The 15,205-nt window shown below is 30.9% G+C and overlaps 2 protein-coding genes across 9 annotated transcripts in view; one reads left to right on the forward strand and one right to left on the reverse strand.

Annotated features, from left to right (window-relative positions):
* Positions 1 to 15,205, reverse strand: part of Mp (collagen XV/XVIII-type protein multiplexin) — a 754,107-nt gene that overhangs the window by 249,825 nt on the left and 489,077 nt on the right. For 6 of the 8 annotated variants that reach the window (XR_013006194.1, XM_076407453.1, XM_076407450.1 and 3 more), the window contains exons 5-6: positions 8,831 to 8,902; positions 61 to 108 (exon numbers count right to left, since the gene is read on the reverse strand). The exons of 1 other annotated variant lie outside the window; for it this stretch is intronic. Coding sequence is in view for 6 of the 7 variants with exons in the window: in XM_076407453.1 (XP_076263568.1) it covers positions 61 to 108; positions 8,831 to 8,902 (120 nt within the window). In the remaining variant the exon portion in view is untranslated. The remainder of the gene's footprint in view (positions 1 to 60; positions 109 to 8,830; positions 8,903 to 15,205) is intronic. One more of the 8 variants, XM_076407452.1, reaches the window with a different exon arrangement.
* Positions 2,847 to 5,386, forward strand: LOC143198262 (uncharacterized). The gene is made up of 3 exons (XM_076407392.1): positions 2,847 to 3,486; positions 3,771 to 4,266; positions 4,369 to 5,386. The coding sequence occupies exons 1-3, from the start codon at positions 2,986 to 2,988 to the stop codon at positions 5,232 to 5,234; spliced, it is 1,863 nt and encodes a 620-aa protein (XP_076263507.1). The 5' UTR covers positions 2,847 to 2,985; the 3' UTR covers positions 5,235 to 5,386.

The following is a 15,205-nucleotide window of genomic DNA, read 5'->3' on the forward strand; positions in this document are numbered from 1 at the left end:
AGTAATAAAGGATAGTTTTACTTAATAGTTTAGTCATTATTCAACATATATGTTACTTACATTTTTCTCAATATAGTTCTTTATATCTTCATCACTGGATATTATATCCTGTACAGAATAAAAAAGGAATAAATATATAATAACAGAAAATATAATTATGTATACTTTGAATATAAAAACAATTTTCTTTTGAAAGTATTTTAAATTGTATCTGGTTATTTTTCGGGTTTTGTGTCAAGGGTTCGGTAAGTTTAGACATGAATAATCAATTACGTGTGGTTCTGAGAGTCACGCCAAACAAGAATGGAAAAATCAAAACAATAAATGTTATTAACTATAAAAATATCTGATAATAGAATAAGTATATAAAATAAATGAGGAGAATCTTATTTGTGTCATGTCAATGGTATTTAGATGCATATTCCTGTTTTCCAGGAACAAGCAAAACACTTTGAGAACAGTCTTGTTTTTAACGAACAGTTTTGGTGAATATAAAACTGAAAATATTATACACATACTATATATACATTAAGTATAGCACATCAACTATCAAACTATTTTTTGAATTAAATTGAAATATTCTTAAAAGAATATTATTTGACTTTTAGTCCTTGGAGAGCTAACGAAGACTTTGTATACTTACTTGTTCATGAACAACCTGTTCTTTACACGCGATATACATGCGACGTGAAATACTCAGGAAAAGTACTACTACAGCTTAGATGGAAAATTATGATGCATCCAGCATAGTTACCAGACATAGTGCCATTTGATCATGACATGTCCAGATCGATGCAGTATGGCTTGACTAGCGATGGTTCCGAGATGAATATATTTTAATTAATGTAGATCTATCAATTTATTCAAAAAATACCTTTTGAAAGTGGAGATATTAGCAGAATTCAGACAATAATTTGGTTGTTATTAAAATTTCATAGAGTTTTTGGACACTCACACACAGAAGGTGTCAATCACTGGCAAAACTGTGACGCAATAGTTTTATAATAATAACAATAAAATACCACATAAATCACACAAGTGACATGACGTTTGAATTTTTTGGCCCTTGGTTGAGATATTATGGGTATGCTTCAAGTTCACATTGAGAGATTCAGTTAGAGGGAACTAGAACAGAGTATAATTTTCAAGAAAATCATATAATCATCAATTATGGTCCATAATTTTTTACGAAATTTGGATCGCCGGAACAATATTATTGTCCCGTATAACTGGTGCAGAATATTTTCTCGTCAATTACGAGAAATCATTAAAATACGTGCCATTTCCCGGAACCGAATATCGATACATCACAATGCAAAAAGCCGAACGCTGGTAAAAATGTCTATTATCACAATTTTACGCTTTACAGTTCCCCATCAAACGCGGATTACATTTCTATAATGGAAAATAGGGAAAAATCATTTTGGAATCGTTCGAAAAATAGTCCGTGACAATTGATGCCTCACTAGCAGCGCGTCGAGCAAAAAAACGGGAATAAAATGAATTTCCATTTCGCTCTGATTAATACCAGAGCCAACTGGATAATTCATGTTTCCCGTTATTCAGTTAGTTTGTCTGCTATGAATAATTTTATTTTCGAAAAGATGAATTTATTGAAATAATATGCCAATAAAAAACCATACAGACAAATGGAGAATACATAATGATAAAAAATGCATCGTTGAAGGAAAGTGAAATTAATGAGCTTTTACAAATTAAAAATGGCAGGCCAACCCTAGGTTTTCAGTAAAACATTTAAATAAAGAATCAAACAAGAAACATATAAACTTCGATCATATAGAAAATATGAACATGAACAATACAAACTTCGTTAAGAATTCCTTTGCATTACCAACCAACTTGATTCATTACCAGAGTCTTTCTGAGTGGTGTTTTATTTGATAAATTCAGTTAAAGTTGAATATTTAGTGGTCATTTTAATGTCATCACCATTAGCAAGTTAAAAACCTCGAAATCGAAAATATTTCATAATTTCTTCATAGTACTGTAAAACACTAAAAACTATACCGATCTCAAAAACAAATAATAACCAAAAATCAACAAAATTATGCATGGTTTAGAAAAAATCAGTGAAGCTTTCCAATTATATTTTATCGATAAACTATATGCTGAATTTTTAACAAACTTACTGGCCTTGATATTTTTGGCAGATAAATATAAATCAAATGGAAACATAAATCGTGACAGCTTTACGTGCATGTTATCACAGAAAAAGGTTAGGTTCATTTGGAATTTATGATTATGAAAAGAAGGTATATCTGGCGCATATTCAATATAGTATATTATTCATATAGTCAAGTTTTATCTAAAAAATATATTGTTTCGTGTTATAAGTACAATAATAGTTTATTATATTTAACCACATTTAATAGCGTTATGAAAAAAATAAATGATAATCTTATATATAAAAATGAATCGCAAAATATGTTCCTAAGCGCATAACTCAACAACGCCTGGACCAATTTGGCCAAATCTTTTTTTAAAATGTTCGTTGAAGTTCAGGGATGGTTTTTACGGCGAGAAAAATTAGAATTATTGCTGGAAAAAACCCTAAAAATAGCCCTTTTTGTTTGAATTTGTTTCGTGTATCAGTTGACAATTCATCTGTCATCTGTCAAAAGTCATCTGTAACAGACAACTTTTTTTTTTTAAATTTGATATGACTTGAACTCAAATCCTTTTAATCCGTACGAATTGTTTTATTTATTTAAAATTTTTTATTTGTTTAAAATTTAATTCAAATTTTAAATAAATAAAACAATTCGTACGGCTTAAAAGGATTTGAGTTCAAGTCATATCAAATTTAAAAAAAAAAGTTGTCTGTTACAGATGACTTTTGACAGATGACAGATGAATTGTCAAGTGATACACGAAACAAATTCGTATATCGTGTTTTGTGCAGAGTGTTTAGTTAGTTAGTGTTTGTTTAGTTCGTGATTAGTGAAAAAATAATTTATATTTGATATGCCTCCTATAAGACGAAGCAATTTAGGTAGAAGAACCAGAAATGCTATAAACCAAACTAATTACCGATCTAATCGTACTGCACAAGAACGTGACGACGGAAATGAACGTGAAAGAATTCGGATATCACAAACGCGTGAAGCGCGAGCGCGACATTCAACTAATAATCGCGCAAGTTTGAATCCAGCTGCTTTCAGTTACGATGTGTCAATTGACTACAGTAACTACCAATGTGTTGTTATTGGTTCTATGAACTTGGTTTGCTCACACTGTAAGGCATTAAAATACAAAAACGAAGCCAATGGATTGTGTTGCGCAAATGGTAAAGTGAAATTGATACAATTGGATCCACCACCAGAACCATTGTACTCATTGGTTTCAGGAATAGGAACAGATTCTATACACTTTTTGACACATATTCAACAATATAACAATTGCTTTCAAATGACTTCATTTGGGGCAACAAATGCAGTTCGGGAAAATTTTATGCCAACTTTCAAGGTATGTATTATAGCAGTTACTCATAATTATTTTAGCGAACAAAATTTTCTGTCACCAAAGTTAAGATGTGTTACTAATCTTCAATTTCTTAATCATTACGAAATATATCACTTAGTCATCATATTATATGGTGATTCAGTTTCAGTGACACTTTTATTATATTTTATATTTGATAGATATTAGTTAAAACTAAATATATACTTTTTAAGATCAAATATTATTTAAGTTTGATCATTGACAATCCATTAATTTATACCACACCATAATATTTTTTTTATTTACAGATACAAGGGCAAATATATCACAGAGCAGGTTCACTGTTACCAGTGTCAGATAGCGACAACAAATTCCTGCAAATTTATTTTATGGGCAATTCACCACAAGAAATTGATCTGCGTTGTGCACATAACAATTTAGTAAAGAGGTCTATTGTAGAACAATTACAAACTTTATTTCATCAACACAATCAATTGATTATATTGTTTAAAACTGCCCTGGATCTGATGCCATCCGATAATCACAAAATTGTAATCAGAGCTGATAAAACACCTGCAGGTCAACATACAAGACGTTTTAATGCACCAACTATTGATGAAGTTGCTATCGTTGTAGTTGGAGAAAACTTGGAATCCCGTGATATTGTTTTACATCGTCGGAATTTTCAATTACAACCTATAAAGGAAACACACCGCTCATATGATGCACTGCAATATCCCATTATATTTTGGCAAGGTGAAGATGGCTACGATTTATCAATAAAAATGATAAATCCCATTACAGGTAACTAAAATATTAGTTTAGCTATGGCGATAATATCTCAGTCACTATATTATGTATTTTAATTTTATATTTGAATGTTATTAAAACAAAATCTGTTTACAGGTTCTGAAACCAACAAAAAAGTCAGTTCAATGAACTATTATTCATACCGCCTAATGATTCGGGAAAATGCAGATAATCGCATATTGAAATGTCGGCGATTATATCACAAATATGTTGATGACATGTATGTTAAAATTGAAACGGAGAGATTAACATTCATCAGGTTGAATCAAACCAAACTCCGATCTGAAGAGTATATTCACCTTCGAGATGCGATTAATACTGATGGAAATGCACAGAATGTCGGTCGGATGACTATTCTTCCAGCAACATACATCGGAAGCCCTTGGCATATGCACGAATATGCTCAAGATGCCATGTCGTATGTTCGTCATTATGGTACAGCAGATTTGTTCATCACATTTACATGCAATCCGCAATGGATAGAAATTAAGCAGGAGTTATTACCTGGGAAATCATCCATTGATCGTCATGATATTACAGCCAGAGTCTTTAGACAAAAGTTGAAATCTTTAATGAATTTCATCGTAAAACATAATGTGTTTGGTGAGACACGCTGCTGGATGTATTCTGTGGAGTGGCAGAAACGAGGATTGCCACATGCACACATTTTGGTTTGGTTGGTTGAAAAGATAAGGCCAAATGAAGTTGATGCAGTGATATCAGCTGAAATCCCTAATATACAAGTAGATCCTGGATTGCATGAGGTAGTTATCAAAAACATGATACATGGTCCCTGTGGAACTCTTAATCAAAATTCACCGTGTATGATGGATGGTAAATGTTCAAAACGATATCCACGGACATTAATATCGGAAACAATTACTGGTAATGACGGTTATCCATTGTATCGTCGCAGATCGACAGCAGACAATGGAAAATCAACAATTGTCAAATTAAATTAACAAGATATTGAAATAGATAATCGTTGGATTGTTCCATATTCACCCATTTTATCAAAGACATTCAAAGCACACATCAACGTTGAATCTTGCCATTCAGTGAAATCGATTAAATACATTTGCAAATATGTAACCAAAGGGAGTGATATGGCTGTGATTGGAATTGGTGCAGAGAATTCTAATGATGAAGTTACCCAATACCAAATGGGCCGCTATGTCAGTAGTAATGAAGCAGTTTGGCGAATATTTTCTTTTCCTATTCATTTAGAAAATGGACAAAGAGTGTATTTTACAGCACAGAACGCAGTACAAAGAGCTGCTCAGCCACCATCTACTACATTAACCAGTTTTTTTGAGACATGCCAAAACGATGATTTCGCACAAACATTGCTATATTCTGAAATGCCAAAATATTATACCTGGAATCAATCCTCAAGGAGATTTATACGACGGAAACAAGGAAAACCAGTTCCAGGATATACAGATGTATATTCCACCGATGCGATTGGCCGGATTTATTCAGTACATCCAAGCAATGATGAATGTTTTTATTTACGACTGCTATTAGTCAATGTACGTGGCCCAACATCATTCTAATAGTTAGGAAATGTTAATGATGAATTGTGTGGATCCTACAGAGAAGCCTGTCAACGTTTGCAATTGCTTGAAAATAACGCTCATTGGGATCAAACTCTCAATGATGCTGTAATATCATCACACGCTCATCAAGTACGAACATTGTTTTCTATAATCATATCTACATGCTTCCCATCAAACCCAATTGATTTGTGGATCAAGTACAAAGATTATATGTGTGATGATATTTTGTATCAAATACGGAATAGAATGGGAAATCCAAATATACAAATCAGTGAAGAAATTTACAATGAAGCATTGATTTCAATTGAGGACATGTGCTTGATAATGTCAAACAAACTATTAATTCAATTAGGCCTGACCGCGCCCAATCGTCCAATGCATGACGCTTTTAACCAAGAGTTGCATCGAGAAAGACTGTATGATCTCAACGCTTTGAAAGAATAAATTCAAACAAATCTTCCACTGTTAAATGAACAACAGAAGTATGTATTTGAAACTCTTATGAAAGTAACAAATGATGAAACTGGAGGGATTTATTTCTTAGATGCACCTGGTGGTATAGGAAAAACTTTTTTTATTTCATTAATATTAGCAACAATTCGCTCACAAAATAAAATTGCACTTGCACTCGCTTCGTCGGGAATCGCAGCAACTTTGCTTGAAGGTGGTCGAACAGCCCATTCAGCACTAAAATTGCCATTAAATATGCAAAGCAATGAAACTCCAACCTGCAACGTTTCGAAGAACTCTGCAATGGCAAAGGTTTTGCAGCAATGTAAATTGATTGTTTGGGATGAATGCACGATGGCACATAAAAAATCTTTGGAGGCTTTAGACAGAACCTTAAAAGATCTACGTAGCAATAATAACCGATTTGGTGGTGCAATGATTTTATTAGCAGGAGATTTTCGTCAAACATTGCCAGTGATTCCACGATCAACGCCAGCTGATGAACTCAATGCATGTCTAAAGTCCTCCAATTTGTGGAAACATGTTAAAGTACTTCATTTAAGCAAGAATATGCGTGTCGAGTTGCAAAATGACCAATCTGGAAACATATTCTCTAAACAACTCATTGACATTGGTAATGGCAAATTTCCTATAGACATGTTGACGGCTTGCTTTTGCTATGACTATAAACAAGTCCCAGGGGCAATCATTAAGTGTTTGTGGTATTAATCTAGAAAACCCATGTTTCTCACATGGTCAATTGTATGTTGCCTGTTCCCGTGTTGGAAAACCATCAGATTTGTTTATCTATGCGCCAGGTAATCAAACAAAAAACATCGTATACCACAAAGCAATATAATGATAATAATAATAATTATTATGATTCACATGATTAACAATAAAGCGATTACTTACTTTTCAATCCTTATATATGTTTTATTTAATTATTTTTTATTCACAACGCCCTATCACCAGGGTGATGGTTCTGTTCAGGAGAATTTTTTAAAATACGTAGGCACAAAAACTGCCACATTACAAATCTTTTTGACAGGACGAAGTCTGTCTGGTCAGCTAGTAATAAATAAAGACAAAACACATTAAAATGTCATTGCAACTAACTTCTAGTTGTTGAGCTTGAAGAAATAAATTTTAAATGTGAATAGATATTGTGATGAGATAATTGTGTATATTAAAATTATCAGTACATAATGAAAACTAATATAAATACAATACAAGTTTTCCAGAACAAATTCCTGAGAAGTAGTGGAGGTGGACCGAAATACTACAGGACTGATTAATTACATCGAGACCTTCATACACAGACCGTCATCCATTAAGAGAATTTCATGGAGACATGAGAACAGACTCCCTCAGATAACACCAGAATAGGGCAGAGACTCAAAAGAATCAAACCATTTAAACTTGTGTAGTGTGGGGTAGTAAGGTGCAGTTAATAAAAAACAGTAGTGTTAATTATATATAGATATTATTACACTAAAGCCTAAGATAGGGATGACGGGTCCCCCTAGATATATACGTAGATTTAAGTTAATGTACAGACAAGTTGTAGGTTTTCAGTAACGACAGCTAAAAATGTAATAAATAAAATTTTAAATATCTGTGGGAGATGTTGATTGTTTACTATCATACTCTATTGAAACTTATCTAAAAGAAAATGAACCTCCTATGAAAGAACATATTTATTAATTATCTCAGAGGATTAGGTAAAATTCCATAGAGAGTTTAGTCCGGTATTCTGCTAGTGTCATCTAATAACCACTATTACTTATAAGGGGTATACTGTTCAATAATGAGTATACTTGAAGCAGAAAAAAAAACAGTAAAATGAAGACGGTGTGGAGGAAAAAGTATTTAACGCGGCTGCAATATTCCGAGGGTATAGATTGAGTCAATCGGAGTTAATGAGATCACATTTGAGGCATTGATTTGTCGGCGAGGAATATGTTGCGTGTTGACGTCATTATCCACTCGTTGATTCTATTTAGACACAACTACATGGTAGGTCTTTCGTCGCCAATTTCGAATGTAAATATAATTAAAAATCAACAATAAGGGTTTGAATATTGCTAGAAAATTGAACTAGTATTTATCATATTCTTATAAACGAGAATGTTTCACCATTTGTTTAATGTATTACACAAATTATAGGAAAAAAGAAAATGTTCAATTATCATGTTGGATTAAATTTGATTAGATATCATAATTAACATAATTAAGCTTCAGAATGTTATTTTTAGAGACTTATAGTAGAGTAACTCTTTAAATTTAGCTATTATATATGTATAGCTTTGTTGAATTGAAAAACTTATATTAAATATCATTCATAAATTATTTATGATGCACGTTTTTTATTAATAGTTACCCAATTACTTGAAGCATTCACCCTGTAAAATCCAGTGTTTTTTTGTGTTCCGGCATACACGAGAACATTTTTTGGTATGCATTTGTCGCAGTGTCAGCGCAAATATAGATTTTATGACACCCGCATCCGAAACACTGAAAAAAAAGCATATACATAGAATACGAACCTGAAATTCCGTTTTGCACTGTTCAGCGGCCATTCCTGGGTCTTGATAAATTTTCACGTGCGATAGGGCGCCCTTAAATAATGATAAAAAAACATTTTCATTTAATATCGAACATTTCGAGTGCTTATGCACGTTACGCGCAGACCAGATCTGTATGAAACTCGGCGTGGACGTTTAAAGCTTTCAATCATCTCGCTGGCGGGATGACGGGCCGAAGTATTCGAATATTCCGAGTGGAATATCAATTTCGACGTAGGTTTTTCGAAATTCATGATTGCTCCGCGCTTGTGATGTTTTCGTTTAGCCAAGATTTTTTATTTTATTAAACTATATATATAAATATATACCTATCGTTAAAAATATAGATAAAATGAAATTCGCATATATATATATATATATATATATATATATATATATATATATATATATATATATATATATATAGAAGATCTCGTGTAAAGAGTGGAGGAAGAAGGAGGAAGGGGCGCCAGCCAAAGCGAAGACACGCTTAAGTCTGCTGTACGTCGATTTCCTGCGTACCCAACATACCATTAAGGCTGCATACTACTCTATCCTTCTAAAAACACACGCGAAATCCACTGTTGGAGTTGCCCAAGTAATTCTTCGGTACCGGTATCAAAAATCTTCCGGAAAGATGAACAAAATGCGTTTCTAGTAAGGGGAAATATCTAAAAAACTGTCAAATTTTGTAAATTTTTTCAATAGTAAATAAACGTGTCAGAGTATTGGTTGCGATTATATTTGAACCAAACTCGTATAACTGAACACCTCCTAAACGGTTGGACCCGATAGGTGGATGCGATAAGGTTCCAGAAATTTTTTTAATAACTTTTATTTTAATTGGATTATATCTGCCAGAGTGATATTTTGTTTGTTTTAGTTTCTTTATGAAGCCATTTTTGGCACCTGAATGCAGTACGTTCAGCATTTTTGTTCCTTAATTTTGTTCACCATTATTTGACTATAATGAATTTTTAGTCCGAAAAGTGTGATGGCAAAATTACATTGAAGGTAAGTGTGATTATATTACATGAAAAATTTTAGTGTAAAAATATATTCAATATATATAGAACCAAATTTTGTTGCCCTTTAAAAAGTAGCTTGTAAAGTGGCATAAATTAATAACTTAAATTTTGAAGAGCTTAAATAATTGTATATTATTTAAAATATTTATAAATTAATATTTTAGCTCAAGTCTGCTTTACCATAATAGGTGGGATTTTTGCAAAACAACGCTAGATTATGTCAATAAATTAATTGCAAAAGTGTATTGATCACTTAATCCAATAATTAGTATCATAAATCGCACATAATTCACATTTACATATTAAATTAAGTATTTATTTAATGCTAGTAACTTATTCTTCTTATATTTAGAATGGGATATATTTTCTTTCAGCTGGATCAAGAACCAGATAATGATGTTGTTGGTTTTATTCAGTGCTCTTCATGAAATATGTCAAAAGAGTCGTATTTAAACAGTCTTTTTGAAGGTTTTAGTTACATATTTTTAATTTCAGAGCATTCCCAAGAATTATATTATGAAAAGCTATTTCAGAAAAATCAATAGGCTACAAAATATTTAATTTTCCGAAACATATTTCCAGTTTCTTTGACGAATCAACTGTTCGGAATGTTTGAAGTACCCTGCTGCTAAGTAGAAAATATAGCTCGTTACAGAAACACCATAGTATCTGGTTTCATTCAGCGCATCTCTAATAATTTCTATTCTACAATAAATAGAAGTAAAAAAGTATTGGCACAAGTTAGTCGTACTTATATGGAGATATCTTTTTTTAGCTTTGTCTGCTGACGCTATATATTGAATTATTCATATATTTAAAAATGTTTTGAAAGTTTCCGAAAATTTCATGTTTTCGCTGACAACTCCATGGCAGTTCCCAAAACTGTTATGGTATTGAATTGAAACTATAGCTTAGCAACTTTTTAAAATAATTGCCTGTCATAATACTTACACTCAAAATCCTAGATACAAAGAAAGGGAAAGAAAATACACTAATATTTCCATGTAGTGGTATACAGAGTTTGCTGCAATCTGCATCATTTTTTTTCTGCTGAGAATATGTGTTCTTACCTATCTATTGTCACTATATAATTCTGTCATGTTCAAATTTATGCTAAAAATAATTTTGTAAAATTTGAGACGTACACTAGAATCTCAAAACTAGTCTTTCAAACTCTTTGTTAGAAAATAAATCAAAAAAAGTTAAATTTTCATTTAATAATTATAGAGAAACTAATGAACGAAAAATTAGAGGACTAGCTGCTAACGCAGACAAACTTGGTTCATAAAAGAGAATTGCATTTTTTTTGAGTTTTAAATATGAATAACACTTTATGTGTTTTTATCCCGCAGTCTAATGTTTCGTGCGATGTAAATCAATGGAAGCGGCACCCGAAAAAATATCTTACCGATCTTAACCGAAAGAAAAACCCCAAGACGATAATGGCATCGGGGCATGGATAGCAGGACTAAGACTGGATAATCATAAATTTGCTCCTTCGTTATTATGCCTTAAACTTTTCAACGCCCCCGTAAATCCCTTTGTTTACCCATAATTTAGAACTAACCGTTCCCAACAAACTTCCACCGTATATTTTCGAAGTTCATAAACGATATTTTATAGCTCCGCGATTCGTAATCCTGCCAGCCAACAAGAACCATATAAATAATATTGCTGTTAACCTCAAGATTCGGTAGATGTCGCGCGCACGCTATAAATTTACTTCTTCACTTCCATCCTTGATTTTTCGATAATCCACTTTAAAAGTTTACTGGTCCCGATACAATCGTTTATTTGGCCCTGCTATCAGCAGAAATTCATATTGCTAACTATATCGGTTAATTACGAAAATATTAATAAGTATCATTAGGTTGTTTTTTTCAATATTGTACAATTAAATGTTTAAAGATCAAAATTGAAAACCACTCATAATACATAAGGATAATATACACATCTTTCAGTCTAAACCTTTATTGAACCTGGATCTGCGATTTCAAATATTGCTTTTAGTAGATTAGTAGACATTCAGGAATTTTCTCAAATTTATTGATTGCTATTATAACATAAATTATTGTAATTAAACATATCCGTTGGTAGATACAATTTATTACAAGTTATTTTATATTTATTTTTGATAAAATATAATCACTGACCGGGCGCGGTGAATAATAATCATATTCAACATGTTTGTCATGTAGGTGGTAAATATGTTTGATACTGTTGAAATATGTTACAAAACTGTTTTATAGAAAAAGGATATTGCATTCTTCAATATTACTTGCGTACAACCAATTTTAAGCATAACAATATAAAAAGTAAATTCGTGTTCCCTATTGTGTAGTTTTCCATACTCTTTACGTCAATTTCCTAGTTGTTAGAGCTAAATTATTCAAGCTTATCGATATAATTTTGTTACCTTTATAGCTTATAAGCTATAGTGTGGCCCAGAAAGATATATTTTTTAAAATTATTTTATACTTCTTTTATGGCAAATTTAGGCTATACAGTGATAAATAAAAAAGAATCTTGGCGTACAAGCCCAAGGAAGCTTTGAATGGTGCCCAAAGAAATGAGGAAATGACATAAATGAGAATATTTTAATAGTCAATTATAGTCCTATGTTTGGCAATAACAGTATTGCAGCAATTGAAGCTAAATCAGATTAAATTAATTGCAGGGGAAATATATGTATTATGTATAGCCGATTCTTTAACTCTAAGGCATTAATTTTTGAAATTACAATACATGTAGAACTAACACTGTAAATCTTTAAAATTATACCTTATACTGTATATAGTCCACACAGAATAACACTGAAATTGTGAATCATTTAAATCGGATTAAATCAGAATATATAAAAAAATCGACAGAATATTGCAAAAAATAACTTAATGTAATCTTAATTAATATAATAACTTATAATAATCTTAATCGAATAAATATATTGCAGAGGTAGTAACAGAACATAATAAGGAAATCGATATCGATCAGAATACTGATATGAAAATTAGTTGACGAGAAAACACAGCGGTGAAAGACACAAGAACTAAAAGTAGAAAGGTAAATATGCTCTCCAACGAAAATAAAATACAATATTTGGATATAAAATTGTGTTTTATTTGTTTGGATATAAAATTGTATATATATTTAAAAAATATATTGTCAGTTATGCTAGATTGATGACTTGACTTTGATTTTAAATATGATTAGATTCCCAGAGGAAACGCGCTTAAAACTCTACTTAATAGACGATTCAGAAAATAGTTCAATGCACCAGTGTATTGTGCCTCTGTAATTAACATTAATTTGACTGGTTTTTGTGCTTTTAGTTTATGTACATTATAATTTAGTTGTATATCAAAAACAAAATAAACTAAAGGTCAAAATTGATGCGGCAACATTGCGATGTTGTCACGTCTTAAATCTTGTTGTATGTTTAAGGGGAAAACACAAGTTATTTTCATAAACTTATACACATTGACTTATTTATATCTGTAACAAAAGGTAGCATCCAACGTGTATATATTAATTTTTTCTGACACTCTATCGACAAGTAGAAATTCGGTACCGTTGCCGTGTTTATGTAAGGATCTGTTTATGCAATGACTTAATTACGACGTAAAGGATAAGTTTTAACTTTACATCGGTTCGAGATTACCAGATTAGCGCCTAATAAGTTAACTGAATAAAATATTTTAATAATTGTATTTTTGTTACTGTAATTATATACTAATTTATTATTTTAACAACATTTATTCTATATAAAATACAGTAGGTTCAAATTATCTTCCGTAATAATTAACCTAAATATATATCAATTTTGCGGCAGTCTGTACCTAATATTTATAATTAAAAATATTATTATTGTCATTATTAAAAATTGGCAATATTCTTAGATTCTTAAGTATTCTTGTTTCGAAAAAATCATATAGTAGAATCTTATTTTATAAAAATCCCGTTCTGAATTATTAATTCAAATCTGTTACATAAAACATTTATCAAATTTCATTAAAAAACATAATATTTATACACTATAGACACTTACTTTTTGTCTTAAAAAATATGATTGAAATGCAGTGAAAGAATTATTTGGCAAAATGTATGTATCGATAAACTTATTTGCTGTAAACAAAAGCAATTTAACAGAGATTAACATTAATATATAATATAAAATATGATATATTTAGCAATAAAATGTTATAGTATAGTTAGTAGATTATGGCTTATAAGTTAACATACAATACCAATTATAAAGAAACATTTGACGTTGTCGAAATTATAGAATAAACTGATAGTATAAATAATATAGTTTGTGTATTATATATGCCTAATATCTTAAGACAATAATTAATTATAACTTGCATATAATTATGCAGGTTAAAAAACACTACAATTTATTGTTTTGCAGTAATGTGAATTAATCCATGATCGTCGATTAGTTGTAAATATATATGTAGAAGAAAATAAAGGCTATTCATGGTATAAAAATATAAAAAAAAGAGATATCTAACTGCATTTCAGTCAAGAGATTAAAATACTCTATCTGGCCATTTAAATAAATCAACAAAATACAGGTTACTAACGTTTTTTACGTTTGGTTACGTTGGTAAACAGGTTTTTCGCCTTATTAATTGCTTATCTTTTTCCTTTTTGCTAATAGTCTAATATAAAAATGTACAAATATACATAATGTTAATTACTATACGAACCAAAAAACATTTCACGGCATTGTACAGAAATGTACATTGAAACATATGCTATAAATTAATAAACATATATGAAAAAAAATGAGTTCATTGGTTTGTGCATAATTTCGCTATTGAGTCCCTATAAACGATGGTATATTTTCGCGTGCTATTTTTGTTAAAATATTGTGTAGTTGAAAGTGAATTATAAATAGTAACAGTATATAAATTAGTAAATAAAAAATGCATGTAACGTAAAATTCGTTAAAATGTATTCTTATTTGCATTTAAGATAATCGACACATATAAAGGATCTTAATGGAATTTTTTTATGGTTTTAGAGTAGAACGTTTTACTTCAAACATATAATGATGTGAAATTAAAAATTACTGGATGCGCTGATAGATTAGTACAAAACTAAGGCTCGCTATACATTTCGATGGTGCGATAGGTCGGGAAGTCGTCAAGAGGAATAAAATATAGTTATTGAATAGTTTTGAGTTAACGTTTGTTTTGAGGTAATTTCTGATAGAACAACGATGAACAACTAACAATAATGTAATTCAATCTAAAATCAAAGTAAAGCATTACATTTAGAGCGGTTTATGTTTGAAACCAATAGTTTAAATTGGGATTGTCAAAAT

Source organism: Rhynchophorus ferrugineus, unplaced genomic scaffold (assembly GCF_030347505.1).
Source record: "Rhynchophorus ferrugineus isolate W39M unplaced genomic scaffold, kcgeb_rfMv2 rfM6, whole genome shotgun sequence".
NCBI classification, from domain to species: Eukaryota; Metazoa; Arthropoda; class Insecta; order Coleoptera; family Curculionidae; genus Rhynchophorus; species Rhynchophorus ferrugineus.

Bases quoted from the DNA above. Each gene is read 5' to 3' on its own strand.
- LOC143198262 (XM_076407392.1), top strand. From the start codon at position 2,986: ATGCCTCCTATAAGACGAAGCAATTTAGGTAGAAGAACCAGAAATGCT. The intron at 3,487-3,770 runs GTATGTATTATA...TTTTATTTACAG, and splicing joins ATTTTATGCCAACTTTCAAG to ATACAAGGGCAAATATATCA. The intron at 4,267-4,368 runs GTAACTAAAATA...ATCTGTTTACAG, and splicing joins AATGATAAATCCCATTACAG to GTTCTGAAACCAACAAAAAA.